This window comes from Panthera uncia, assembly GCF_023721935.1.
Source record: "Panthera uncia isolate 11264 chromosome B3 unlocalized genomic scaffold, Puncia_PCG_1.0 HiC_scaffold_1, whole genome shotgun sequence".
NCBI classification, from domain to species: Eukaryota; Metazoa; Chordata; class Mammalia; order Carnivora; family Felidae; genus Panthera; species Panthera uncia.
In genome coordinates, this window is record NW_026057582.1 from 105,701,428 (window position 1) to 105,727,717 (window position 26,290).

The 26,290-nt window shown below is 44.8% G+C and overlaps 1 protein-coding gene across 1 annotated transcript in view; it reads left to right on the forward strand.

Annotated features, from left to right (window-relative positions):
* The first annotated feature begins 620 nt into the window (after positions 1 to 620).
* Positions 621 to 26,290, forward strand: part of MAP2K1 (mitogen-activated protein kinase kinase 1) — a 73,773-nt gene continuing 48,103 nt past the window's right edge. The window contains exon 1 of the mRNA XM_049613786.1: positions 621 to 1,150. Within this exon, the coding sequence (XP_049469743.1) occupies positions 1,071 to 1,150 (80 nt within the window). The 5' untranslated portion in view covers positions 621 to 1,070. The remainder of the gene's footprint in view (positions 1,151 to 26,290) is intronic.

Here is a 26,290-nt window from a genome sequence, read left to right on the forward strand (position 1 = left end):
CCAACCAAGCCACCCAGGCGCCCCAAGGATTTTTTTAAAGGGAGGGGCGTTCAAGACTTCAAAAAACTACCAATCTGCTCCAAAAACCGTTGCCCCTATTACAATCTCATCAGTATTGAGTACCCACCTCTCTGCACCCTCATAAGTAGTTGAGTAGTGCGTATTACAATTTTATATAAATCTATGTATCTGTCAGTTTGTTTGACGCAAGGAGTCTCCTGGCAAGTTTTCTATTCCCCCACGCTTTCTCTCCTGTAGAAATGAGAAGATATCTTTTTCCATATTCATGTTATTATTTCAACTCCTTCAATGTGACCCGGCCCCAGGGGGGCGCTCCAGTCGAGGAGACCGCCTCGAACAGGGCCTGGTGAAGCCCACCTGGCTGTTCGCTGCAGGAGCCGGGACCCACGACCTCCTTTCCCGGTGGTTCTACCTAAGTGCCGCGGGGCAGCAGAGGGCGCTGTGGAGCCAGAGCCGGACTCCGCCCCCAGGGCAGCGTGCCGCGCCCCCGTGACGTATTTCCGCGTCATCTGCCGCCGAGGCGTGCTTCCATTGGCTGTCGGCGCGGCAATAGGGGCGGAGCCGAGTGGGTGTGTGGGAAACGCAGCAGTCCGGGTGGAGGGGCGAGGCTTCCCCCTTCCCCGCCCCTCCTCCGCCCTCCATTCCCTCCCTGGGACGGCTGCGCGGAGCGGCGGGGAGGGCGCCGGCGGCGGCTGTACTTTCCAGGCTGAAGCTGGAGCAGGGCTTTGGCGGTGTCTATCGAACCCTAGGGACCGGTTGACTGAGGAAAAGAGGGAGGGAATCCCGCGCAGCCGAGCTGCGCCGCCTGGGAAGTCCTTCGATTCCTTGCGCGCCAAGCCGAGCCCCGGGCGAGTGGGGCGGGGGTCCCCAGAGACCGCCAGCGGCCCCTCGGCGCTGAAGGGACCACGCGGGGCGCGCCCCCCGAAGGCTGCCCCCGGGCCCGTGGCCCCGACTTGGCCCTGCGCGGCGGGCGTGGGGCAGCTCAGAGGGAGGAAGCAAGAGAGGGGCCGCCCTCCCCTCGGAGTTAGAAGCGCCTTCCCGGGTCCAGAATGCCCAAGAAGAAGCCGACGCCCATCCAGCTGAACCCGGCCCCCGACGGCTCCGCGGTTAACGGGACCAGCTCGGCGGAGTAAGTCTGGGGTGGGCGGCGAGCGCCGGGCCTGGCTGCGGAGGCCCCTGCTGGGGTATAGGAGCCGAGTCGGGTGTGCGCGGCGCGCGGGGCTCAGCTCGGGTTCGTCACGTACGTCTCGGGCTGGCAGGGGCGCGGAACTCCTGGCTGCCGAGGTATCGGTGACTAAGCAGAGATTGTGCTCCTGACTCAGACCAGTCGGTGGACCCAAGGTGTCCCGATTTTCCTCCTCTGTCGAGCCTTGCAGTCATCCTTGATCCCTGGCCATTCACTCCCCCCCCCCCAAGATGAAAACTGCCTGCTCTCCCACCCCTCCCCGGCTGTTTTCCCCAGATCCTAGTCTGTACAGGGGAGAAGGGAGTAGATGTCCTGGAAAGAATTAAGATCGCTTCTGTGTCTTTGAGGCCGGCTTAGGGTATGAAGTGTGGAGTTGGGACTGGTGAGCAGTGTCCTCACCTTTGTGCGTGACACCTGTGGGCCTGGAGTGCCTCGTTGCGGCTGCTCGCTGGCTGGCAGGGGCGTGGGTACACCAATATCCCCGTGGCTTTCCCCTGGCCGACTTCAGGGGCTGAGGGTCCTTGGCCTTCTTCCTGGAAACTATTTTGTCTCCAAGGGTGCTGTTTTCTTCTTCTTCAACTGCTTCATTCATTCATTCATTCATTCATTCATTCAGAAATGCTCCCCACTAGTGTCTCTTCTAGCTTTCCGTACTTTACCATGAGCCCTAAACTCCTGACCTGAGACAGGAACTCAAAGCCAGGAAAACCATACACAAGGTGCTCCATCCTGCGGGTTCCAGTATGTTCGCAAGCCAGCGCTTTATCTCATTAAACAATGATGAGGTTGTGCCATTGGGTGTTTCTGAATTGCCACAACTCGTGTTGCGTCCTGAGTGAGGGACAAGACTGAGGGAGAGAGATCGGACTAGCTGGAGAATTAACCGGAAAATATTTGGTTCTTAATCTTTTATTTGCACACTGGAGATGGCATGGAAGCTAGCTGATGAAATGGTGGAGTAGGCCTGAGCCTTCTGCCCTTTGGTGATTTCTATAACCTTCCTTTCTCTCTTTAGATTTTAATAGCCTGGGGACCTTCTGGGTTCGTGGCTCTGTCCATCTCTTTCATGATCACAAGGCCAGTGGTGGACCTGTCATGTGAACTGAGCCAGGTTCCTCAGACCTGCTCCCAGCAGACCCCCTTCAGTACATTACTGTAATGTTGGGGCGCCTGGGTGGCTTAGTCGGTTAAGCATCCTACTCTTGATTTTAGCTCAGGTCATGATCCCAGGGTCATGGGATGGAGCCCCGCCCTGGCCTCCGCACTGAGCATGGAGCCTGCTTAAGATATTCTGTCTCCCTCTCTCTCCCTGCCCCCCCCCCCCGCCTCCACGTATGCCCCTCCCCTGCTGGTGCTTTCTCAAAAAAAAAAAACCAAAAAAACCTGAAGTGTCTATTTTGCATAATATTGACTTGTAGAGGTCAGATTCTTTGTAGGCATTTATTCAGACTTATGCACAGGATTTTATCCCCTTAAAACAAACTGAAAGTGCCCCAGCACAGGGCAGGGCAAGTTTTGACCACAGTGGCTCCTATTGATTTGGAGGTGGGTACTGAGTGGAAGTACTCCATCCTGCTCCTATTTGATTTGGAGGTGGGTACTGAGTGGAAGTACCTGTTGTCATTCTGTTGTTAATTGTGACACCACAACTGTATTTTTGCCAAGCGGAGGAATCTCATTAAAAGAAAATACAAGGAGGAAAAGAATAAACTACCCTGGAGTTGGTGGCAGAAAAATTTGGTGGGACTGGGAGATTCTCAGCAGCGGTTAAGAGGTTGGACTCTGGGGTCAGGCTAAGGTTGAAGCCTTGGCCCTGTTATTCTGTGGTTTTGTGACCTGGGGCTGGTCTCTCAGTCTCCCGAAGGCTTAGTTTTAGTTTTCTCACCTGCAGAAAATGGAGCTAATTGATAGAACCCACCTATGGTCTTTGTGAAGATCCAGGGAGCTAATAATACATAGTAAACCTTCCATAAATGTTAGCTGCTGCTGGTGTCTTCCTTACTGGGTAATGTTGAGAAAGCTGAAGGAAACTAGAAGGTAATTTCCGTTTGTGGTGGTGGGTATGTATGTTAAGGTGCCTTTGCTTCTGGATAAAGGGCTCTCCCAGCGATCGCTTAGGTTTTTGTATCATCTGCATGTACCTCCATGACTCATTGCTGTGTTACAATAGGAGGCATCTCTGTGTAGGCTGCCTGAGACAAACAGGGACTGTTGCCCTACACTTGCTGGCACGAATGGGAGGAAAGCTGTACGCACCTTCAGCTTTCACCTTTAAGAGTATTTCTCAAGCAAGGCTGCTGTTCTCGTGATTTCTGTGATTAGACCGGGGCACAGTTCGGAACGCGGTCCTGTCCAGTGACATTAAGGATCTCTTGGTAACTGGCAAGGTTGCTTCTCCTCTGTGGTTGCTTGGCACTTTGGGCTTTACCTCTAACTTAGCACTTAAAGCATTCAGACAGAGCTGGGTTACATGGGACCTGAAGTTTATGCAAGTTGTGGGGGTCCTTGAAGAAAAAGAGGGCACAAATACCTCTTTTGCGAGTTTTGCAGAAATGTCTGAGCATATTGCAAGGGAGCTAAGTGTTAGCATGAAATGAATTGGAAATAAGATCATATTATTCCCGTTTAAAATGGTTTCCTGGTTCCATTGCAGTTAGAATGAAATCCAGACTCCTATCGGGCTGTGAGACCAAGTGATTTGCCCACTGGGGCCCCCCACCCCCATCTCTTCGACCACATTTCCTGCCGCTCCTTTCTTCCATTCTGCTAGTCTTCTTTCACTTCCTCCTTGGGATGGTCTGTGTTCCCTCCAGGCCCTTGCACATGCTGCTCCCTTTGCCTAGAATGAATCATCGCTTCCTCTGCCCATGCTAGGAAGGAAGCAATCATCATCTCTGCCTCAGTGTCATTTCCTCAGAGGTGTTCACAGACCACCTAATCTCTAAAGGAGGTCACTTTCCCATGTTCGCCAGATTTTTTTTTTTTAAGACAGGGCACTTAAAAGAGTGCCTGTCTTTTTTTTCTTTTCTTTTCTTTTCTTTTCTTTTCTTTTCTTTTCTTTTCTTTCTCCTCCTCCTCCTCCTCCTCCTCCTCCTCCTCCTCCTCCTTCTCCTTCTCCTTCTCCTTCTCCTTCTCCTTCTCCTTCTCCTCCTCCTTCTCCTCCTTCTTCTTTTTTTTTTTAAGTAGCCTCCATGCCCAGTGTGGGCCTCGAACTCACGCCGGACCTCGAGAATAAGAGTTGCATACTCCACTGACTGAGCCCGCTAGTGCCCATCACCTGATTTTTTTTTTTCTTTAAATGACATTTGTTCACTGTCTCTAACTTTTTTTTACTAGGATGTTTGAAAGATCCCTCTCTTCTGTACACCATAAACTATAAGGTTAGGGCAGCCTTTTCCTGATTCATTGCTCTGTAAGTAGTACATGGAATACGGTAGCTGGCACATATGAAGTGCCAAAATGTTTGAGTAAATCAGTGGGTGACTTAAATTTCTAATATTTGTACAATGTATTTAGCAAACCTTTTTATACTTTTCCGTTTTTTTTCTTTTGTCTTCCCCTTTGCAGTCATTTCCCCCTCTCCATTTCCTTTTCTTTCACAGGCACCCACTCACCCACTCTACGGTATTGAATGCATGGTCTTATAGTTCCATGTTTTGTTGGGTATGTGTACCTTTGGGAGGTAGATGGCGTTGTTTTGTGTGTTTCTGTGCGTAGAGTGCTGAATGTGACTGTGTTGTTATTCAGCCTTAAAAAAAGGAGATCCTACAATTTGTGACAACGTGGATGTACCTGGAAGATGTTATATTAAATGAAGTAAGCCGGGGCACCTGGGTGGCTCAGTCGGCTGGGCATCCGACTTCGGCTCAGGTCATGATCTCACGGTTTGTGAGTTCGAGCCCCGCGTCTGGCTCTGTACTGACAGCTCGGAGCCTGGAGCCTGCTTCGGAATCTGTGTCTCTCTCTCTCTGCCCCCCCCCCAACTTGTGCTCTGTCTCTCTGTGTCTCTCAAAAAATAAATAAATGTAAAAAAAAAAAAAAATTTAAATGAAATAAGCCGGACACAGAAAAAAAAATTGCTGCATGATCTCACTTACGTGTGGATCTAAAAAAAAATAGAAGCAGAGCAGAGAGATCAGGGATGGGGAGGTGGGGGTGTTGGTCAGAGGGTACGACGTTGCAGTTAAGGGGCGCCTGGGTGGCTGTCAGTTGAGCATCCGACTTGACGCTTGATTTGGGCTGGGGTCATGAGCCCAGGGTCTTGGGATGGAGCCTCACGTTAGAGATTGTCTCTGTCTTTCCTTGGCTCGTGTACTCACACTCTTTCTCTCTCTCTCTCAAAAAAAAAAAAAAAAAAAAAAAAAAAAAAAGAAGGGGAAAAAGTTGCAGTTAACGTAGTATGAATAAGTCTAAAGATCTAGTGTACAGCATGGTGACTATAGTTAATAATACTGTATTGAATACCGGAAATTTGCTAGGATAGTAGATTTCAAGTGCTGTCCTGCGCACAAAAAATGGTAACTGTATAAGGAATATATTTGTTAATTAGCTTGACTGTAATCATCATTTGTCTATGTGTATCAAATCATCATGTTGTTTACTCTAAGTATATTCAGATTTTATAAAAATTACTATTGTGCTGTAAATGTGCCTCAGTTGGGATAGATTAGGTTACGCCGAGCTAACACACAACCAAAAAATCTTACAGTTTAACACACTTGCAGGTCAGTGGGAGTCTCTGTTCACTGGCTTCCATTAGGGATCCAGGCTTATAGAGGCACCGTCTCTGAAATACGTTCACATGAGAAGGGCATTTTGTAAACCACGTTGTCTCCTAAAGTTTTTGTCCAGAAGTGACACATGTCACTTCTTCCATTTCCTTGGCCAAAGCAAGTCACATGGCCACGCTGGCCTTCAAAGGAAGGGGGGCTTCTGGGAAGGAGGAGAACCAGGAATATTTGAACAGAGTGACCACCCCCAACTTTTGTTCCGGTTTGTCTTTACTTTTTTTTAACCAGATACCGTGTTTCTGACCTCTATTCATGATGCTACGTGATACTATTGACCGTTCCTGTGCACATACCACATTTTACTTCCCCTCCTCTGTTGATTCCTCTAGATGTAGACAACTTTGTTTTCAACCTCCGGCTGCATCAAACAGCGCGGTCACGACCATCCTTGTGCACGTCTTCTTTTGGACTCTCGTGAGGGTTTCCTGTGGAATGTACTCAGAAATGGCATTGCTCGGGGTACGTTGGGTCTCCTTCCATGATGAGGCACATCCTTAATCTCTTTCTTTGTTTCTTAAAGAACACTTTTCATTCATGACGAGAACACTGAGCCCCGAGAAGAAATCGCGGCACGGGGCATTTCCCCCAAACCTCACATTTTCACGCAAACCTTGATTTCACACGAGTCCTTTGTACTTCCCGACTTTTTTTTATTTTTTATTTTTTAATTTTTTTAAATTTACATCCAAATTAGTTAGAATATAGTGCAACAGTGATTTCAGGAGTAGATTCCTCAGTGCCCCTCATTTATCCCATCCCCCCTCCCACAACCCTTCCCGTAACCCTCGGTTTATTCTCCATATTTATGAGTCTCTTCTGTTTTGTCCCCCTCCCTGTTTTTATATTATTGTTTGCCTTCCCTTATGTTCATCTGTTTTGTCTCAAAGTCCTCATATGAGTCAAGTCATATGATTTTTGTCCCTCTCTGACTAACTTCATTTAGCATAATACCCTCCAGTTCCATCCACGTAGTTGCAAATGGCAAGATTTCATTCTTTTTGATTGCCGAGTAATACTCCATTGTGTATATATACCACATCTTCTTTATCCATTCATCCATCGATGGACATTTGGGCTCTTTCCATACTTTGGCTATTGTGGATAGTGCTGCTATAAACATGGGGGTGCATGTGTCCCTTCGAAACAGCACACCTGTATTCCTTGGATAAATAATAGTGCAATTCTTGGGTCATAGGGTAGTTCTATTTTAATTTTTTGAGGAACCTCCATAGTGTTTTCCAGAGTGGCTGCACCAGCTTGCATTCCCAGTGACTTTTTTTTTTTTAAGTCTATTTATTTATTTTGAGAGAGAGAGAGCGCGTGCGAGCACGTGTAGGGGAGGGGCAGAGAGAGGAGAGAATCCCAAGCAGGCTTGGTACAGAGCCAGATGAGGGACTCAAACTCACGAACCGAACTGTGGGATCATGACCTGAGCCGAAATCAAGAGATGACTCTTAACTGACCAAGTCACCCCGGTGCTCCTGTACTCCCTGACTTTTAGTTTCCTTACCTGTCCAGTGGAGATGATAATGGCTTACAGAATCTTTACCTTAATGGCCTACAAAGGCCCCACCCAGTCAGGTCCTTGGTTTTCTTCCACTGCCCCCTCTACTCGTGCGCTCCAGCCCACTGTTCTCTGTGCTGTCCCACAGCGGGTTGGGCATAGTGTCAGGTCAGAGCTTTTGCATTTGCCATTCCATCTAACCTGGGATGCTCTTCTCCCCAAAATGTGCACTGGACGCTTCTTCTCATTTCCTTCAGATCTCTGTACAAATGTCTCTTCACAGAGGTCATCCGTGATCGCTCTGTCTGTAATACAGCACTCCCTGTCCTTCTCTACCCCGTTATGTTGCCCGGTTTTTCTTCAGAGCACTTCCGACTAACATCACCCTGTGTCAAGTGTTTTTGCGCTCCCCTGCCTCGCTAATACGTAAGCTTCACGAAGGTGGGGGCTTGGCTGTGTTCCTTGCCCAGTGAGGAGAACGTCGTCCGGTGTTCAGTAGCGACCTGGTGATGACACAGAGCATGCCTACCTCCCTTGAGGGAGTGTCGTGAAGATTACACAAGGTCACACGTGTAATAGTGCTTTGAAGGCCATGAGGTGCTGAGCAAACAGGAGGCTGCATTGCTTGGCCTTGGTGGCATCCACAGATTTTGGCCTTTGAACTCTTTCACCGTAACTCTAAAACACTCAGACGTACTTAATTATTACTTATTGTTGCATTCAGGGCATAACTCATGGCATCAGCACTTCTGCCAGGTTTGTAAGGGACACACGTCCTTTAGAATGTGAAGGCCCTTGAGGGTGGGGCGAAGACAGGCTGATGTGCTTTTCGGGGGTCTCTTAGGGCCTTTTCTGGGACTCATTTTGTAGTTGTGAACTTGGATGTGTCTACCGCTCTTAGGCCGCAATAACTGATAACTGGTGCTGTCGTTTGAGAACTTCAGGTGAAGGGTAAGCCCAGCCAAAGCCTGTGTTCTTGGGAAGAACGCCCTCTGCTGTTGTTGCAGCAGATACAGAAAGGGCAAAAAGGTTCATAAAGTTGACTTCACCCATGGCCAGGAGATATGTGGGGCCCTTGTTTGGTCATGAACATTTAGAATATTCTCCTTTCGGGGCACCTGGGTGGCTCAGTCAGTTAGACGTCTGACTTCGGCTCAGGTCGTGATCTCATGGTCTGCGGGTTCGAGCTCCGCGTCGGTTTCTGTGCCGACAGCTCGGAGCTTGGAGCCTGCTGCTTCAGATTCATGTCTCCCTCTCTCTCTATCCCTCCCCTGCTTGTACTCTGTCTCTCTCTCAAAAATAAGTAAACATTAAAAAAATCTATTAAAAAAAAGAATATTCTTACTTTCACTTCTGCATCTTTGCAAGAAAGGCAGAGGATACTTTAGTAGAGTAGCTGTTGGCCTTGCCTTACCCATCTGGTTTGATTTTTCTCTTTCCCAGTTGCACCTGTTGTGATCCACACTGACCCCTTTACTGGCCTCCCTTTGCTCCAGCATACTGCTTCCTACCTCTGTCTGTTCTTCCTCGCATGGTTTCCTTTGTCTGGAATGCCTTCCTCCGCTTTCCTACATGATTTTATTTTATTTTTTTTTCTCTGTGTCACCACGCTTTAGCTTCTGTGAGGGCAGGGACCGTGACTTTCTTGTGTACCGCTGTTTCCCTGGCATATAGCAGACTGTCTGGAATGAATGAATCCTGCCCATCTTTCAAGACCTGGCATAAATCTCATCTCCCACATAGTGTTTTCTGAGTAACTCCATGCTACTTTAGGACTTGGCTTCGAGACTTAGTTATATCACTTCTTAATTGTTGATCTCGGCCATGTCATTTAACTTCCCTGAGTTTCCGTTTTCCTTATGAGTAAAGCGAGGATGATAATATAACAAACCTGTGAGGGAAGGAGAGCAGGTGAGCATCATTTGAAATAACGCATGTGAAAGCACTACGCATGTGAAAGCACTTCGCATGCTGTTCAAAGGGGAAGTGTTGTTAATGATGCCACTTTGATTTCTTCCTCCTCAAAAAGCTGTTCTCTTTTGCTCTTAATACCAGATTACAAATGTTGATAAATCATGTTGATTTGGACATTTTATATGCTGCCTGTCTTAAAATCTAAGCCAAACCACAGGGCGCCTGGGTGGCCCAGTCGGTTGAACGTCCAACTTTGCCTCAGGTCATGATCTCTCAGTTTGTGGGTTCGAGTCCTGCATCGAGCCCTGTGCTGATGGCTCAGAGCCTAGAGCCTGCTCCGGATTCTGTGTCTCCCTCGCTTGCTGCCCCTCCCCCATTTGTGCTCTGTCTCTGTCTCTCAAAAATAAACATTAAAAATTTTTTTTTTAAATCTGAGCCAAACCTGTATCTAATCAAGCCTGAAACCCAACTTCCTGTTTACAGTAAATGCAGGGACAGAGGAACAAGTTAAATGACACCAGGAGGAAACAATCAGACAAATCCAGGATGTGGAACATTCTCTGACAACTGACCCAGTTTCTTTAGAAAGTCAGTGTCACAGGCAAAAGTCAGGGAGGGGGGGAGTGGTGTGGTTTTAGAATAACGGACTTAAGGGGACATGCTAACCAAATGTAATGCGTGAACCTTGGGTGGATACTGCTTCAAAAATGAAATAGCTATAAAATGTATTCTTGGGACAATCTGGGAAATTTGAATAGAGAATTATTAATTTTTTAGATGTATTATGATTATGTAGGAGAAAGTTGTTATTCATAGGTGATGCATGAAACTTACTTGAAATGATTCAGGAAAGGGGTGCCTGAGTGGATCAGTCGGTTAAGAGTCTGATGTCAGCTCAGGTCATGATCTCACGATTCGTGGGTTTGAGCCTTGCGTAGGGCTCTGGGTTGACAGCTCAGAGCCTGGAGCCTGCTTTGGATTCTGTATCTCTTTCTCTCTCTCTCTGTTTTTCTGCCCCTCCCTCACTTGTGCTCTCTGTCTCTCTCAAAAATAAATAAATAAACATTAAAAAAAAAAGGGTTCAGGAAAAAAGATACACATGCACACATAGTAGATGAGGCAAATGAGGCAAAATGTTCTCAGTTGGTTAGTTGGTTAGTTTATGAGTTTCCCTTTTATTCTTTCCATCTTTCTGTATGTTTCGAAAAATTCCTAATACATAATTTAAAAGTACCCAAAGAGCAAAATTCATCCTGAGTCTTAATGCCCTTTTTAATGTTAATTCACATTTTCTCTTTCCTCTTTTGTACTTCTGGTCTATATTGTGTAATAAACATCGCGTTAAATGCAATATCATTTTAAAACCATAATGTTTTCTTATTCACTAACTGTTTTTTCTATGTCTCTTTTCCTTCAACTTGATTAGGGACCATACCTTTTTAGACCCCTGGGTCTGTAACACTGTTGATACAGCAAATCATTGGTAGATTGGACAAAACCAAAATAATGTTTAAACAAAGAAATCAACAACAACAAAAAACCATCTTGCTAGCTTTCCTTTGTATGTATGAGTTGGTAGTATTTCCACAGCCTCCCCAGGAAGCACAGGTTAAGCCGTGGTGAATGTTTCTGACATGTTGAGAAAACAAACCCAGAGAACCCACAGGCTGGGCAGAAAGGAAGGTTGAGCCTGAAAAGAAAGCTGAAGGTCCCGATTTTGTCTATGTTGTTTCCTTCCAGAAGCTGCTGGTTTTGGAACATCATGTTATTGTCTTACTGCCTCTTGTGTCTTCACTTCATGTCCTGTGCCCTGGTTCTGTTACCTGAAATCCCATGCGAGCCATTCGTTTGGAGGCTCCTGTACCTGTTTGCTAAGTTAACTCCTCCGAGGATGAATGGTGTTTTGTTTTGAAATAGCAGGTGTTCGTTCTCTGGATCCTGGTGCAGGGCAGACTGTGGAAAATGTTGATCCTGCCTCGAATTTCTCATTGTAGCTCCCAGGGGCATCCTGCTTTGATGTCAGCAGGGGAGTCAGGTTAAGAAGAGGTTACACAGGGGTTAAGAAAAAGTGGACAAGGGTGGTGTGGCCTCTTCCCCCCCAACCCTCCTTTTTTTTTGAATATTTGCCTGTTTTAGTAGAACTTTAAAAAAATTTTTGAATGTAAACACCTTTTGAAAAAGGGAACTACAGACATTAAGTTTTCTAGTGTAGCTTTTTGGTGATTCGATTATTTACATGGTTGTGATCAGTGGATGTGTCCTCTCCACCCCCCTCGGTTTTACACATAGACATAATTCTCCTGCTTGTCATTTTTTGGCCGAAGGGTAGAATTTGATTGGGTCTGGCTTTATAAATGATACTTTCATTGATTATTTAGGTGGCTTCCAGATTTTTATTAGGTACTGATGGTCTTGTGTTTTGAACCAATTTATTCTGCTTTTAGATTAATTTTCACACCAAATCAGAGGCGACGAACCATGTTACTGCTGTTACGTGTTTAGAGAATATGTTCCAAAAAAAGATGCAACCAATTATATTTCAACTTTCTTAAACCTCAGGAAGGTTTTTTTGTTGCTGTTGTTGTTTTGTAAAATTTAGTGATTTTTGATAGTTTAATAGGCACTAAAGGGCTCCTTTGAAGGTCAGTCTGCTTTATCTTAGATGCTAGGGGGGCCGTATTTTTGAAATGGGATTATTTTCTGTATTTCATCAATTCCATTTAAGCTGTCTTTATTGAATGCTTAATGTAACTCACTGTCCTCGAAGCTGTAGGTAGTTGAGTAAGATTGCCTTTGCCTCCAGGGATTCGAAAATCTCCTAGGAGGAGAGGGAGAGGTAGCAGGGGCCCAAGAGGAAGGACACAAATGGTTGCAGAGTAAGAAAAGTGCCCTGATGTACAAAGAAAGTACTGTCAGAGCTCACTGAGAAGAGGAAGATGGCACATCCAGTGGGGGAGATTAGGAGAGCCTTCACGGAAGAGATGACATTTGAGCTGGGTCTTGAAGGATGGCTAGGATTTCCATGGGAATGGGGGGGGGGGGGGAGGGCATGGCAGGAAGAGCCGCTCCACATAAGTGGGAAAGCCTGGGATGCCTGGAGGAGCCGGCAAGGAGTTGAGCGTGCTGGGTGCATAGGCGCGGGTCGTGGGAGATGAAGCTGGAGAGGTAGGGGGGCCGCTTTGGTGGCACCAGCTAGACATTTTGAAAGGCTGCATGCAAACTTTTCTTCTCTGGTGATTTCTTGATAGATTCATCTAAATAGTTATTATGTTGCTTTGTATTTTATTTGTTCATTCATGTCTTCCATTAACCTCTGCACAGTTACTTGTCTTGTGGTTTGTTGGGGTCAGTGTGCTTTTTGTATTTTAAAGTTTTATCAGTTATGTGGCTACTACATTGTCCCACTGGGATGTTTTCCTTTTATGTTGCGTTCAGAAAACATTTTTGTTTTTTTTTTGTCTTTGGAAACATGTCTTTTGTATGGGATAGCCTACTTTCTTTTAGTATTTGGACATATCTCGTCACAACTTCGCAGGAACGTGTGGCTTCTTTTTCTTACAGCCTTTTTTCTCTTTTATATGGCTAATTCTGTCCCATCTGGGATTTATTAATGTGTTTGATTGGAGGAATGGGCCTAATTGTTGAGTTCCAGTATCCTACTAGAGTTTGTTAAGTTTATCTACCTATCTGTTGTATTTTCTCGTTTACTTTTATTTGGTCTTTATGGTATTTCGGTGTATTTCTAAAATTTCCTGGTAACTCTTATGTAGTTTTGATAGTCTTTTTTTTTTTTTTTTTTTTTTTTTAATTTGGTAGGGTTAATGGAAACTTAAGATTTTTTAAAAAGATTTTTAAGTAATCTCTATGCCCAGTGTGTGGCTTGAACTCACAACCTTGAGATCAAGAGGCACATGCTCTACTGACTGAGCTAGCCAGGCATCCTTAATGAAAACTTGAGAAACTTTCATGGTGTACCTCTCCATTTATTAATGTCTCCTCTTTCTTCTATTGTGGTGTTAGTTCCTTCTGAATAATTCTGTTGTGTCCTGAGTTAATATTTCAAAGAGTTAACATTTTGTTGCCGTTATGGTTGAACATTTTTAAATTTGTATTTGCCATCTTGACCATGGTTTGAGTTGTATGAATTGTTTATATCCTGCGGCTTTGTTAAATTCAATTATATCTAGTAACTTAAAAATTTTTTTTTTACTGTTCATTCATTTTTTTGAGAGAGTGTGTGCAAGCAAGCAGAGGACGGGCATAGAGAGCGGGAGACACAGAATCTGAGACAGGCTCCAGGCTCTGAGCTGTCAGCACAGAGCCCAATACGGGACTTGAACTCACAGACTGTGAAATCATGACCTGAGCTGAAGTCGGCTGCTTAAGCGACTGAGCCACCTAGGTGCCCCCTATATCTAGTGACTTTTGGATTGAATATAAATGCATTTCTGGATTTACTAGTGTCATCTTCAAAACATAACTTATTTTTTCCTCTGAACACCGCTGTATTTTATATCCATCTTTCATCGCTCTCAAAAGCAGTTCTTATGTCCCAGGGGAATACCATTAACTATAATGACGCTTCCCAAGGACCTTCTGGGCAAGGAACATTTCTGCTCTTTCCAAGGAGCCATGAAAATAGGAAGCAGCTGCCTAGCTTTATAGACGCAGAGCCTGTTCGGGGGTGGATGGGACCTTGCATATCCTCTAGCCTCCTCCCTGCATTTGGGAGATGAAACCAGACCCAGAGGGGAGAAGGAACTTGCTGGGAGTTCACACAGCTGGAGTGGAGGAGGTGGTTTTCAGGCTTAGATTTTCTTATGGTGTATATATTACATGTTTTCATTTGGGATACTTGGTTGGAAAATTTTCTAGGTTTATCCAGCACCAAATTTTGGTGACTTTATCCAGTATCTTAAATAAATTTTTTTAAACTAATAATCTGCATTTTTTTCAAGTAATCTGAAGTTCTTGAACAGGCGGCCCTCTATATCACCACTCTCTTAGGTGTTTGAGTGAAAAGGGAATAAGGAAATGAGGAGAGGAAAGGGTATTTTAGTCCAGGATCCTTAGTAGGAGGGCCTATTTTTAAGCTTCATAATGTCAGTTTTAAAAGCAGTGGTTTTCAAAATAACCACAGACAAAAGTCCCCTTGAAATGAATGCCTTTCTGGAATTGACCTATTTTGAGTTTAACTGTTACCACGAAAGGTTCAGTGTCTTGAATGCTCTTAAATGCATTTACTTTTCAGACAAAGTCGAACAGTGAGTTGAGTGAACGATCTACATGGGTTCCAGATTCAGGTTAAGTATAGAAGTATGGGAAGGTGGAAGAAGACTGGACTAGCTGGTTATAATGTACTTATAGGTTTGTCTGGATCCAGGTTAATTGTATTCCTTCATTGAGTTTTAACTTCCATTTCCAGGTTAGTTTTAAAAAACTAGACCTTCACCACATTTGAGAGTCCAAAGTCATTTGCCCCATTTGATTTCAGACTGTCCTTGAGTAAACAGTCCTTCAAGACTGTTGGGCCTGTCGGGGCAGGGGTGGGGTTGGGGGGAGGCGCTCAGAAGTTAGCAGGAATTCCAAGCTAACTGGAAACCTTTTGTCTAATGGCTTACTCAAATCCAGAGTGAAATCCTACCAGAATGTCAGTCTGTATTTCAGCTTCTTCCCCCCCCCCCCCAGCCCCCAACAGGAAGAAGACAGCAGCTTAACATTCCAGTAATTATTATTAATAGAAAATTTAGGGCCCCCTGGGTGGCTCAGTTGATTAAGCACCTGATTCTCGATTTTGGCTCAGGTCATGATCTCGCGATTGAAGAGTTCTAACCCTGTGTTGGGCTCTGTGCTGAGTGCGGAGCCTGCTTGGGATTCTCTCTCGCCCTCTCGCTCTGTGCATCTTCCGCTTGTGCTCGCTCACTCTCTCTCAAAATAAATAAAGTTAAAAGAAGAAGAAAAGTTATCCTACTTCTCTTAGCCATTCATTTACGTCCACTTTAAGACTTGGTCACTGGAGCTGTGGACAGGTTCCATTTACCAGAGGATGGACCAGTGGAACACTTGGAACAGGCTTTTAACACATTATATTAATTTTTAGAGACTGGGTGCCTGGCTGGCTCAGTCGGTAGAGCATGTGACTCTCGATCTTGAGGTTGTAGGCTCGAGTCCCACTTTGGGTGTAGAAATTACTTAAAATCTTAAATCTAGATAGGGACTGCAACAGTTTTTATTGTTTTATTGGAACATTCCTTCTAAAACATAGTCTCTTTTGCCTTGTTTTATTTTGGTAACTAAACTAATGCTGGGTTAGCCATAAGTGTAGCTTGTTGCATTTCTATTTCTGCATATTCTGAATCACTGAGCAATTACAAAATGAAAGGTTATCTGCAAGCATTTCCAAATAAAGAAGCCATAAAATATTAGGGGAAGTCAAGGGGAGAGTTCAGGAGGGAAGTACCAGAAACCACCAACAGGTGTTCGGGTGGCACTGGACAGAGTGTCAGCTTGGTATGCGATCATGGGGACGAGTTTTGTGAATTCCTGAATGCTCGTGTGAGGTGGAGGGGACACAGGGTAAGAGGAAGTCAGCAGTTCCGGAGGCACAGAGGACTTGGCTTCCTGGCTCGCCCACAGCTGAGGACCCGAATCAATTCCGGAGCAGGTTGCATTCTCGACAGACAGGGGCTGCATCTGTAGGAGCACGGCTGTTGATGCGTGGGGTAATAATTAAGTCCCGGCCCTTGATCAGGACGGGACAGGTGAAGTCAGAAGACCTGTGAAATTGTATCCCTGAAGGACACGATAACTGGGAAATTTGTTGAGAGCCTCTCTGTTCTATTTACGTGCATTATCTTGAATTTGCACTAAAATTCTGCAAGAAAGGTCCTAATATTCTGTTGTCCAAATAAGGAGAATGAAGTTCAGGGAAATGAAGTAATTTGCAGAAGGTTGCACAGCTAGCAAGTGGTGGGATTAAGTGTAGAACCCAGGTCTGACCTCCTCTGACATCCATGTTTTTCCCCACACAGCTGTTCAAAGATTATGTAAAATGCTAGAGGTCTATGAAAAAAATTTTTCTAAAGTAAGTTCTCTGCCCAACGTGGGGCTTGAACTCAAAACTCTGAGATCGAGTTGCATGCTCTACTGACTGAGCCAGCCAGGCGCCGCCCATCTAGGGGCCTTTTTAGAGTTTCACTCTGCAGAACTGTAGCCACTAGCCACATATAACTATTTAAATTTCAATTTACCAAAATTCAGTAAAGTTTAAAAATAAAAATTAGCTCGTAAGCTGCACAAGCCACACTTCAAGGGCCTGAGGCTGCATGTGACTAATGGCTGCTGTATCGGAGAGCACAGATGAAAACATTTCCATCATTGCAGAAAATTCTCTTAGTGCCTAGAGGTCATCCAATTTTACCCTTGTATTAATTTATTTTTGCCCCTTTGTGAAGGAGAAAATGAGGGACAAAGGAAGGAAGTAACCTGTTCAGTGTCCTAGGTCTGGTTAATCCAGTCCTTTGGACTGGTTGCCTGGTGGCTTTCCCCTGGTCCACACTCTTCTTTGAAAACAATTAACAGGGGTGCCTGGCTGGCTCACTGGGTTGAGCATCAGACTTTGGCTCAGGTCGTAGTCTCGGGGTTCATGAGTTCGAGCCCTGCCTCTGGCCCGCCGCTGTCAGTGTGGAGCTGGCTTCAGATCCTCTGTCCCCCTCCCTTCCTCTCTCCTGCTCATGTTCTCTTTCTCAAAAATAAACGAACATGAAAAAAAAACGAACAATTAACAGACTGGAAATGGGTGCCTGTTCTACTCTCCTAGCCTTGCCTGGCCTTGTAAACTAGATTCTTCTCCCAGAGTGCAGCCCTGTGTCGTCCCAAGTTCAAAGGGCATGTTCGGATTGGTTGCCCGTAAGAAAACGAGAGACCTTTGTTGGAAAGGAATTCCATGCTTGATGTATGAAACAGCACTTTGATTCCCCCTGGTTGGTTGTCTGCCTTCCTACCACTTTGTAATTGAACTTGCAGCTGCTAGCCATTTGTCTTCCAATCAAGGCCAACTTCAAAACAGTTCAAATGACAGAGGTATGTATACTTTGAATAGAAGCAGCTGCTTGTTATTTGCTGTTGATTCGAATGGCTTTTGTGTTAGGGTCAGATAGTTTAGATTATGACTCAAATTACAATAGGTTTCAAACTTGGGTGTTAAGATTCAAATGTGTTAACGTTCATTTAACTGATATATATTATATACCTAATATATAGCAGCACTGAGCTGAGGGATGGATGAAATGGACTTGTGCTAAAAATTGACAAAGATGCCAACGTTATGGGTGAATCTAATACATTTTAAATTCTTGTCTGAATTTTATTATTGGCACTTGCTGCCCATGTATTAACCTATTTGGTCCTGCACTTCACTAAAAGCTCCAGTTTGGATCATTGCTTTGAAGTAAAGTGAAGAATCATGTGCAAATGTCCTTTTAGTGGATGTTATTAAAGACATTTAAATTATATACTCCAGTGTCTAAATGACAGTCTAAAGTGCATGTGTGTGTGTTTGGAGGGTGGGCACGTGGGAGCAAAAAGGAGGCATTGTACCGGGGTAATATTTTTAGGAAGCCTAAATGCGATATTTGATTTCAGTATGACATAGTCATTGGTTTAGAAAGTTATCTTTTGGAAACAAATAAGTTTGGTTTTTTTCCCCTAAAGAAATGGAAAAGTCACATGCATGAGTATGGTCAGAGATTAAAAACAGAAGTTGAAATGATGGCAGCGTACCCAGAAAAGTGCCTGTCTTTTCTGAGAGGGCAAAGGCAAAGGTGGACAGGACGTTGAAGATGGTGGAGACAGCTGGAAGGGGTCCCCGGGAGCCCTGATCTCTGGTCTTTCTTTAACTGCCTGAGGTGGTGTGGTGGTGGTGGTGGTGTTGGGGGAGGGTGTGGGCAGAGCACCCAGTCGACTCCTTGTATTGTTTTATTGAGTTGGGTCTAATTTCCAAAAGGTTGGGGATGGGTTTATATGAGGGTTTTGGAGTCAACAGGCCCAGAGGCAGGGTGGTCTGAGGAGGACATACTGTTTCACTCTGGGAGTTTTGGATTCTAACAGCACAGCGAAGAGCCCAGCTTCCCAATCAGGTTTTAAGTAATTGTTTCTGCCTCTACAAGTGTTTCATTTGAATCCAGAAATTAACCCTTCTTCCAGAGGGGTCTGAAAGGCTGCAGGCTTCAGAATCCTCAGGCTGCAGTGCTTTTGAATAACTGCCTTGTGTAGAGGGAAAGTGTGAGATCTCAGCTCCTTCCCTGGTACAGCTGTTAACTCACCATGTGACCACCCTGTGCCTGCTTCTCTGCAAAGCGGGGTGATGGTATTGCCTTCCTACCTTTCAGGGTTTATATAATGAGCTCCGTATAATCGTATAGGTTACCACTTGGGCACACTTGCAAACTCACGGTAGGTATTAAGTAGATGCCATTTTATTATTGAAAGGAATTTGTTGCAATCTCCCTTTTGGCAGATAAAGAATCCAGGACTGCAAAGAAGGGTTAAAAGGTTGTCACACAGTAGGTTCTGCTGTGAATGTGACTTAAAAAAATTTTTTTTTCATGTTTATTTTATAATTTTTTTTTAACGTTTATTTATTTTTGAGACAGAGACAGAGCATGAACGGGGGAGGGTCAGAGAGAGAGGGAGACACAGAATTCGAAACAGGCTCCAGGCTCTGAGCGGTCAGCACAGAGCCCGACGTGGGGCTCGAACTCATGGACCGTGAGATCATGACCTGAGCCGAAGTCAGATGCTTAACCGACTGAGCCACCCAGGCGCCCCTCATGTTTATTTTAGAGAGAAAGAGAGAGACAGAGACAGTGTGTGAGTGGGGGAGGGGCAGAGACAGAGGGAGACAACAGAATCCCAAATAGGCTCCAGGCTCTGAGCTATCAGCACCGAGCCCGACACAGGGCTCGAACTCACGAACTGCGAGTTCATGACCTGGGCCGAAGTTGGACACTTAATTGACTGAGTCACCCATGAGCCCCAAATGTGACTTTTGAGTAAGCATGGCCTGGAGAACATGTGATACGGGGGAAAGGTTTTGTTGGAGCCGACATATGTGGATTTGAATCCTGACCCCGCCTGTTACTCCTTTGAATGATCTTGTGCAACTTCTTTCACATTCTTGAGTCTGTTTGCACATCTGTAAAATGGGCATAGTAACACCCACCCAGCAGAAAGGATTCATAGACACTTTGTGTGTAAACTGCTTTTTATGATTAACAAGACTCCTGATAAGGGCTAGGGCTAGATTCCCTGCCAGGGTGCCTTATTCTCTATCAGGTGAGAAGGAGAGAAAGTTCTCACCTCCCGAAACACTTCCCATAATGGGATTCTTCAGCTATTCTTTATCTAGGCAGATAGAATAGAGGCAATGCTGGCATATTTGCAATTTGGGGGATGTGCAGGAAGTATTTTCAGTGAAACAGGAAGCTGCAAAAGGTGCGTAGGAAGCAGCTGCCACTCAGTACATCCCAGTGCAGACTCCTCCCAGCTTCTCCAAGGACCACCATCTATATGACAGGTACCACCCTGGAAGTTGGCTTTCTTCTCCCAAGAGTTTAAAGAGGATTTTCTGGGCCGAATGTGCTCGTGTGTGTGTGTGTGTGTGTGTGTGTGTGTGTGTAGTAATAGGGAGGGGTAGGCCCTGACCTAAAGGGAAGGTAACACTTTGTTCTTCAAGCCAGATGTTTGCAGGGGGGGTTCTGCTCTAGGTGACGTTTGGGTTTCACTTTTTCATGGTTCATCCAGATGTCTTCCCCAATGGGTCCTGGCCTTTGCTCACTCAGACTGTCTTCTGGGGATTCCCTTCTCTACCTTTCAATCCATGTTGGAATCCTAATCTTGTGTTAAAGCTCAATTTGCAGGTTGCCTTTTGTGTAAATCTATCACAGACCTGGCCTCCACCCCACTCTAAGCAGTGGTCGTCTTTCCACCTTCCAGGGCCCTCTGCCTGGCCCATCATGCTTTGGTTGTTTGTGTACTCCTGTCCAGTTGGACTGAAATTGGGGAAACCTGGGACTGGGTCTTTTCATCTTTATCTCCAGCGTATAGCGTATTTCTTAGCATCTGGTTTGGTGAAATTTTGCTGAATGACTAAGCCCTGACATGGCAGTAAAGGAAGAGGGCAGAAGATACACCTCTCCAAAGGTCAAGGCTCCGCTAATCCCTGCAGAGTCCGACTTTGACTTATTTTGATTATTTTCAGTTTAATATTTTGACACAAGAGGGTCACAGTGTTGGTGGTAATCATAGCATTTGTTCTGTGAGGCTTTGTATACTCTTCATTGTTTTTTTTTTTTTTTTTTTTTTTTTTTTTTTTTTTTAAAGTAATCTCTGTGTCCAGCGTGGGGCTTAATTCATGACCCCAGGATCAAGAGTCGTATGCTCTACTGAGCCAGCCAGGTGCCCCTACTCCTCATTGTTTTTAGATCTGTTTGTTTCCTTATTCAACCACATGAGGCATGTGGGTTGTGTGTTATCTTTACTCAAGAGATAGGAAACTGATCTTGGTTAAGGGTCTTGTCTATGTCACACCAGCACCTAAGAATGCTTATAGTCCTCTGTACTGCCTTTTTAGCCAATGTCCGCTTCCTTGCTCAGAGGAGAAACATTTGGGAAGCATATGCTGTTGGTGACATCTTTCCTAATGCTTTATTATTTTTTTTAAGTTTATTATTTTTGAGAGAGAGAGAGAGGGAGGAAGACAGAGAATCCCAAGTAGGTTCCACACTTTCAGCACAGAGCCTGATGGTGGGGCTCGAACTCAAACCGTGAGATTATGACCTGAGCCAAAATCAAGAATCAGAGGCTTAACTGACTGAGCCACCCAGACACCCCAACGTCTACCCTGTTCTGTGATGTTCCTTCAGCCCCATGCCTGGTGTAGAGAAGGGCTCAGGGAATGTTTGGGGCTGGATGGATCCGTGAGCCTCCCTTGCTGGCGGAGCTGAACACTTATCCCCAACAAATGTTGGGCTCCTTGATGGACACATGACATTGGTGGCTGAATATACATGCACCTGTGGCTTTTCACACTCTCCCCCCACGCCTCTCCAGGGACTGGGATAGGACAGATGGTCGTAGACACAGGCTTCTCAGCTCTGCATCCTCTCTGCAAATCACATTTGGGGAAAAGTTAAGTTTGTGCAGTAATACAATTTCGGTAACACAGTTTCATACTGCCGGTGAGTTGTTTAACACTCCCTGGATAAATCACACTTCAGCAGAACTCATTTGGGAACAGAAACAGAGTTTAATTTCACTGTAGGTGGCTGTGATTCCAGCCCACCAGGCCCTCCCACCCCCCTAATAAATCTAGGCTGATAAGGTGAATGCAGCACTAAGCCAGGCTATTTCTGAACCCGGATAGCCTTACTCTATATTAATCGTCCTTTTCATCCCCAACACCTTGCATTCTTTGTCCCCTGAGGATAGACACCCACTTGTCTATCCTTAAATGTTAGAGATGGAAAAGACCTTTATAGTTCAGCCTCACGGATGATGATGATGAAGGGATTGGGGTCCAGAGAGGCCAGGTGGCTTATGGCTAGTGAGTGACAGCCTGAATCCAGATCCAGGACCCTCGATTTGTCTCTAGTGCAGGGCTCTTGTTTTCTGCCCCACCCCAGTGCACAACCTTTGATTCTGTTTTATAGCCAGGGGAGAGTCTATATGTTCAGTTTAAATTGAATACAGGTGACCACTTTACTGTTAAATGCCCTCAGCATAGAGTGAATTCATTTCCTGTTAACCCTCACAGCCTCTCTTGCCATATCTTTGGCAAGGGCCATTAAAGTCTTGGCAGATTTCTGTATAGTTAACTGCAGCCTAGGGGTAACCCTGTGTGGGTTTGACTGATAGGATTTAACTTTTAGGAAGAAAATGAAAAGCACGGGTGATAAGAGTATGTAGAGAGAGAAAAAACAATATTGTTAAATTCTCTCTTAACAGTATACCTTTTGGCCCTTTGGCTCCAAAAATCACCATATTTTGGTTTCCAAAATGGCAGATAAGACATAGAATCCCAAAACTGCTGAAGATTATTAAAATGTATTAAAGATGCAAGCCTGGAGCTTGAAAAAACACTTGTCATTTGTCATGGAAGCTTCAGTGTTCTATGTTCTCCTGCTGATGGACTTGGGGAGTCTCGGGAGCTCAGCAACTGGTGTGCCATGGACTGTTCTGTGGTCCCCCCCTGTCTGGGGTGTGCATACTCTTGTCTATGGGGGCACTTTTAGGAGAGACACATAGGCTGGCCAGCCAGCGGGGTCCGTTCAGCCTGTACTAGGGTGATGTATGTAGCAGGAAGCCAGTTGTAGCACAGCAGGAGATAATTTTTCTCTGTACAGGGTCTTCATGTAGTAGGTCATTAGCGTTGATTTCTTGGCTTAAAAAACTGTGTATCTTCCTCTTCTTTCTTGACTGTAAAGGGCAAGGGGAAAAGAGGAGCTCATTATGCCCTGTTCTCTTCTTCTATGACCAGCTTCCCCACAGTTACGAATTCTGTTCTGGCCCTTACTGGGCAGTCTTGCTCTGTGTTGGAGGAGTGATCCCTAGAGGCAGACAGCTGAGGTTGGAGTCCTTCACCCCTAAACACTTAACATCAGTTGGGATTCGTAACGTCTGTTATCCCTGGCTTCCTCATTAGTAAGTTAAGTATGGGGGTGATAATACTACCTAACTTGTAGGGTTGTTGTGAGAGTTAAATGTAAGGTGGTAGGATAACACCTAACTCAGTTGGCAGTCAGTAAAATGTTACGCATGGCTTTGTACGTTTCCTTTGGGGTTTCTCTGTCAAGTTTATTGCCAGCATTTGGGAGTTCACCCTCTCCTTTAAGGCTGAAGTCCGATATTGTCTTGTCCTTGAAATTTTGCCTGGTCTCCCTCAGGAAAGTTTTGGCAAGGCTGTCCATGAACTGTTTGGGAAGCAAAGCACTTTGTGTGTGTGTGTGCGTGCGTGTGATCTTCATATATTTTCTGTGGTTTCATGATCTACACTATGAGCTTCTGGAGATTTAATAGTTCTGTCTCCATGCTCCATTTCTAGCCAGGCCTGGCATGCAGTCAGCGGTCTGTAAATGTGGAATGAATGAATGTTGGTGTTAGCTTACAGAGCCCGTGTGGGACAGGAGATTTGCTTCATTGGGTTTTCACTGATATCAAGGGCAATATTATGTGCACGGAGTTTCTTGATCGCTCGTCTTGAATCATTTCTTCTTTTTGTCCTTTTTGGGTGATGAAGCAAAGCTGGACTAGTTGGAGCCCCCAAGTGGGACCAAGAGATGTGGCTCTTACTGGACTCCATTATAGGCCAAATGCTAACTTAATGCAGTGCATGGCACGAAGGATGCCGGTGTATTATACGATCAAATGGATTCTAGTTACTAGACTGGAAATGACTGTGGTGGGTGGGGAGGTCATAAATATACTAGTGGTTTGGGGGCCTGAAGGAGTTAAAGCTCCTCTCAGAATAGCCAGAGCAGCTCCTAGGAAGTAGCTTCCGAGGCAGGATGTGGCAAGCCGGTGGGTAAATGAGCGCGTTCTCCTTTGGAAGAAAAGGAAGTGGGTGGGGAGAAGTGAAGAGGAAGAGCTTGGTGGACGTATCTTTTTATCTTCTGCTGTAAGAACATGCTTCTCTTTGAATGCCAGACAGAGCCTGCAGAGTTTTTAACCCAAAGTGACCAGGGTCCAAAGAATGCTTAATGATACTGGTTTTGCAGTTTTCTTGTTTTTTTTTTTTTTTTTTTTTTTGCCCCACAGTATCTCAAATTTAGTATGCACTGGAGTGTTGTCCTAGTAGGTTTTATTTTCTAATATTGATCTTTGGTGTATTATTGAATGCTCTTTGAGGATTCACAATTAGTGTAAAGTGTCAACCACAATCACACTCTTCTGACCAAGAATTAACTAAGTAGTTAATTCTTTGTTTTTGTTTTTACTTTTAAATAAGCTACACCCACTGTGGGGCTCAAACTTACAACCCTGTGATCAAGAGTCGTATGTTCCACCATCTGAGACAGCCAGGTGCCCCTAACCAAGAATAATTTAGAAAAAAGTTTTTTGTTTTAGAAAAGCCTCTTTGATGTGTTTACTTATTTATCTGTTTCAGAACACATTCTTACCCATTGTTTGTCCAGGTGCTCATAACAGCTTCTTGTGATACAGGACAAGAGTGTGCTTCCATTTCGAGGTTCAAAGTTACATCGCCAGTTACCGGCAGGGTTGACAGAGGGCTCCAAATTTTCTGACTTCCAAGTTCAGGGTTGTTTCCATACTCTTGGTGCCTTCTGTTAGAAGCATGGTTTATACATTGGAGGCAAATTATTGATGATGCAATTTTGCAAATACAAAGAGCTCTCTGGGATTTGGTAATTGAAATAGGTGAGCCTCAAGCATCGCTGGAAAAGCAGCCATCACTTCTGTATGTAAATAGATAGCAATAATGCAAATGAGTGTTGGGCTTGGGAATTGAATCCAGGACTATGGGTTGGTGTGTGAGAAATACTGTCAAAGCCCTTTTTTGAGCCAGTCTTTGGACCAGGGTAATGAGAGTTTAATTATCTGGAAGAGAAGTCCCCTGTGGGCTTCCAAGGATTTGGAAAGCTGAGCTCAGCAGCTTTTAGACTTCAGATTTTTATATCTTCTTTGTCTCAAGGAAGCTAGTATATCTCCTAAGGTGTGTAGCTCGTGATTCCATTTCTGTGAAGGTTCCAAACTAGAATTTTTGCACTTATTCATATATCTATTTTGCATATGCACATTTTGGGTGATTTGATCGCAGAACCACATACTTAAATTGTGATTATTTTGCATGTATTTTAGGTATTTAAATATAAGAAAGCATTCTTATGGCATTTTTAATTTATTTTTTAAATTAAAAATTAAAATCTTGTGACATTTTTTGGAAACTAAGATGTCAGATGGCTCTTTGCTGAACCCTAAACGTCCTGAGGCGTTCCAGACTGGTGTGCTGGGACCATCTTTTTTTTTTTTTTAACTTAAGATTTAAAATTTTTCTCTTGAGGTATAATTGACGTATAAGTGTGCTGATTTGATACGTTTATGTATTGCACTATGATTACCACCATAGCTTTAGCTAACATCTCTAGGGTGTCACCTAATTATCATTTCTTTTTTGTGGTGGGAACATTTAAGATCTAATCTCTTAGCAGCTTTGTCCTATATGATACAGTATTGTTGACTCTAATCTCCGTACTGTGCATTAGGTCTCCAGGCTATTCATCTTCTACTGCAAGTTTGTACCCTGTGACCAACATTTCCCTAATACCCCTTCCTCAAACCTAATTCTTTAGCATGGTGTGCTGTGTCCTTCATGGTCTAGCTCCAGCTTACCTTCCGGCCTCTGTGCGCTCTCCTGGATGCACCTACCTTCTGGCCCCTTGGAACTGCTTGTAACTTTCAGTGCCTTTTTTATTCATGCTGATGCCCAAGCCTGGGGTGCTCTTTCCCCTACTGCAAATTGAGTTATCCTTCAGGACTGAACCTGGGCATTATGTTTTCTTTCCTTTCCTAATCTTGGAATTGGAAGTTTTATCTCTGTTCTCATAGCCCCCTGTGCCCACCTCAGCGTTACCATCTCCCTTACCTTACTCACTGCTCTGCTTGTTAGTATCCTTCCCTGTGTTTGGCTTGCACTGTGATACCTGTCTCTTTCTTTCTTTCATCTCTACATTTTTGTCTCCTTGTCTCTTTCTTACACACACACACACACACACACACACACACACACACGAAGCCTGGTGAGGGCAGGGACCCAGTCTTCCTCATCTGCACCTTCTTAGCCTTTAGCACAGATTGTGC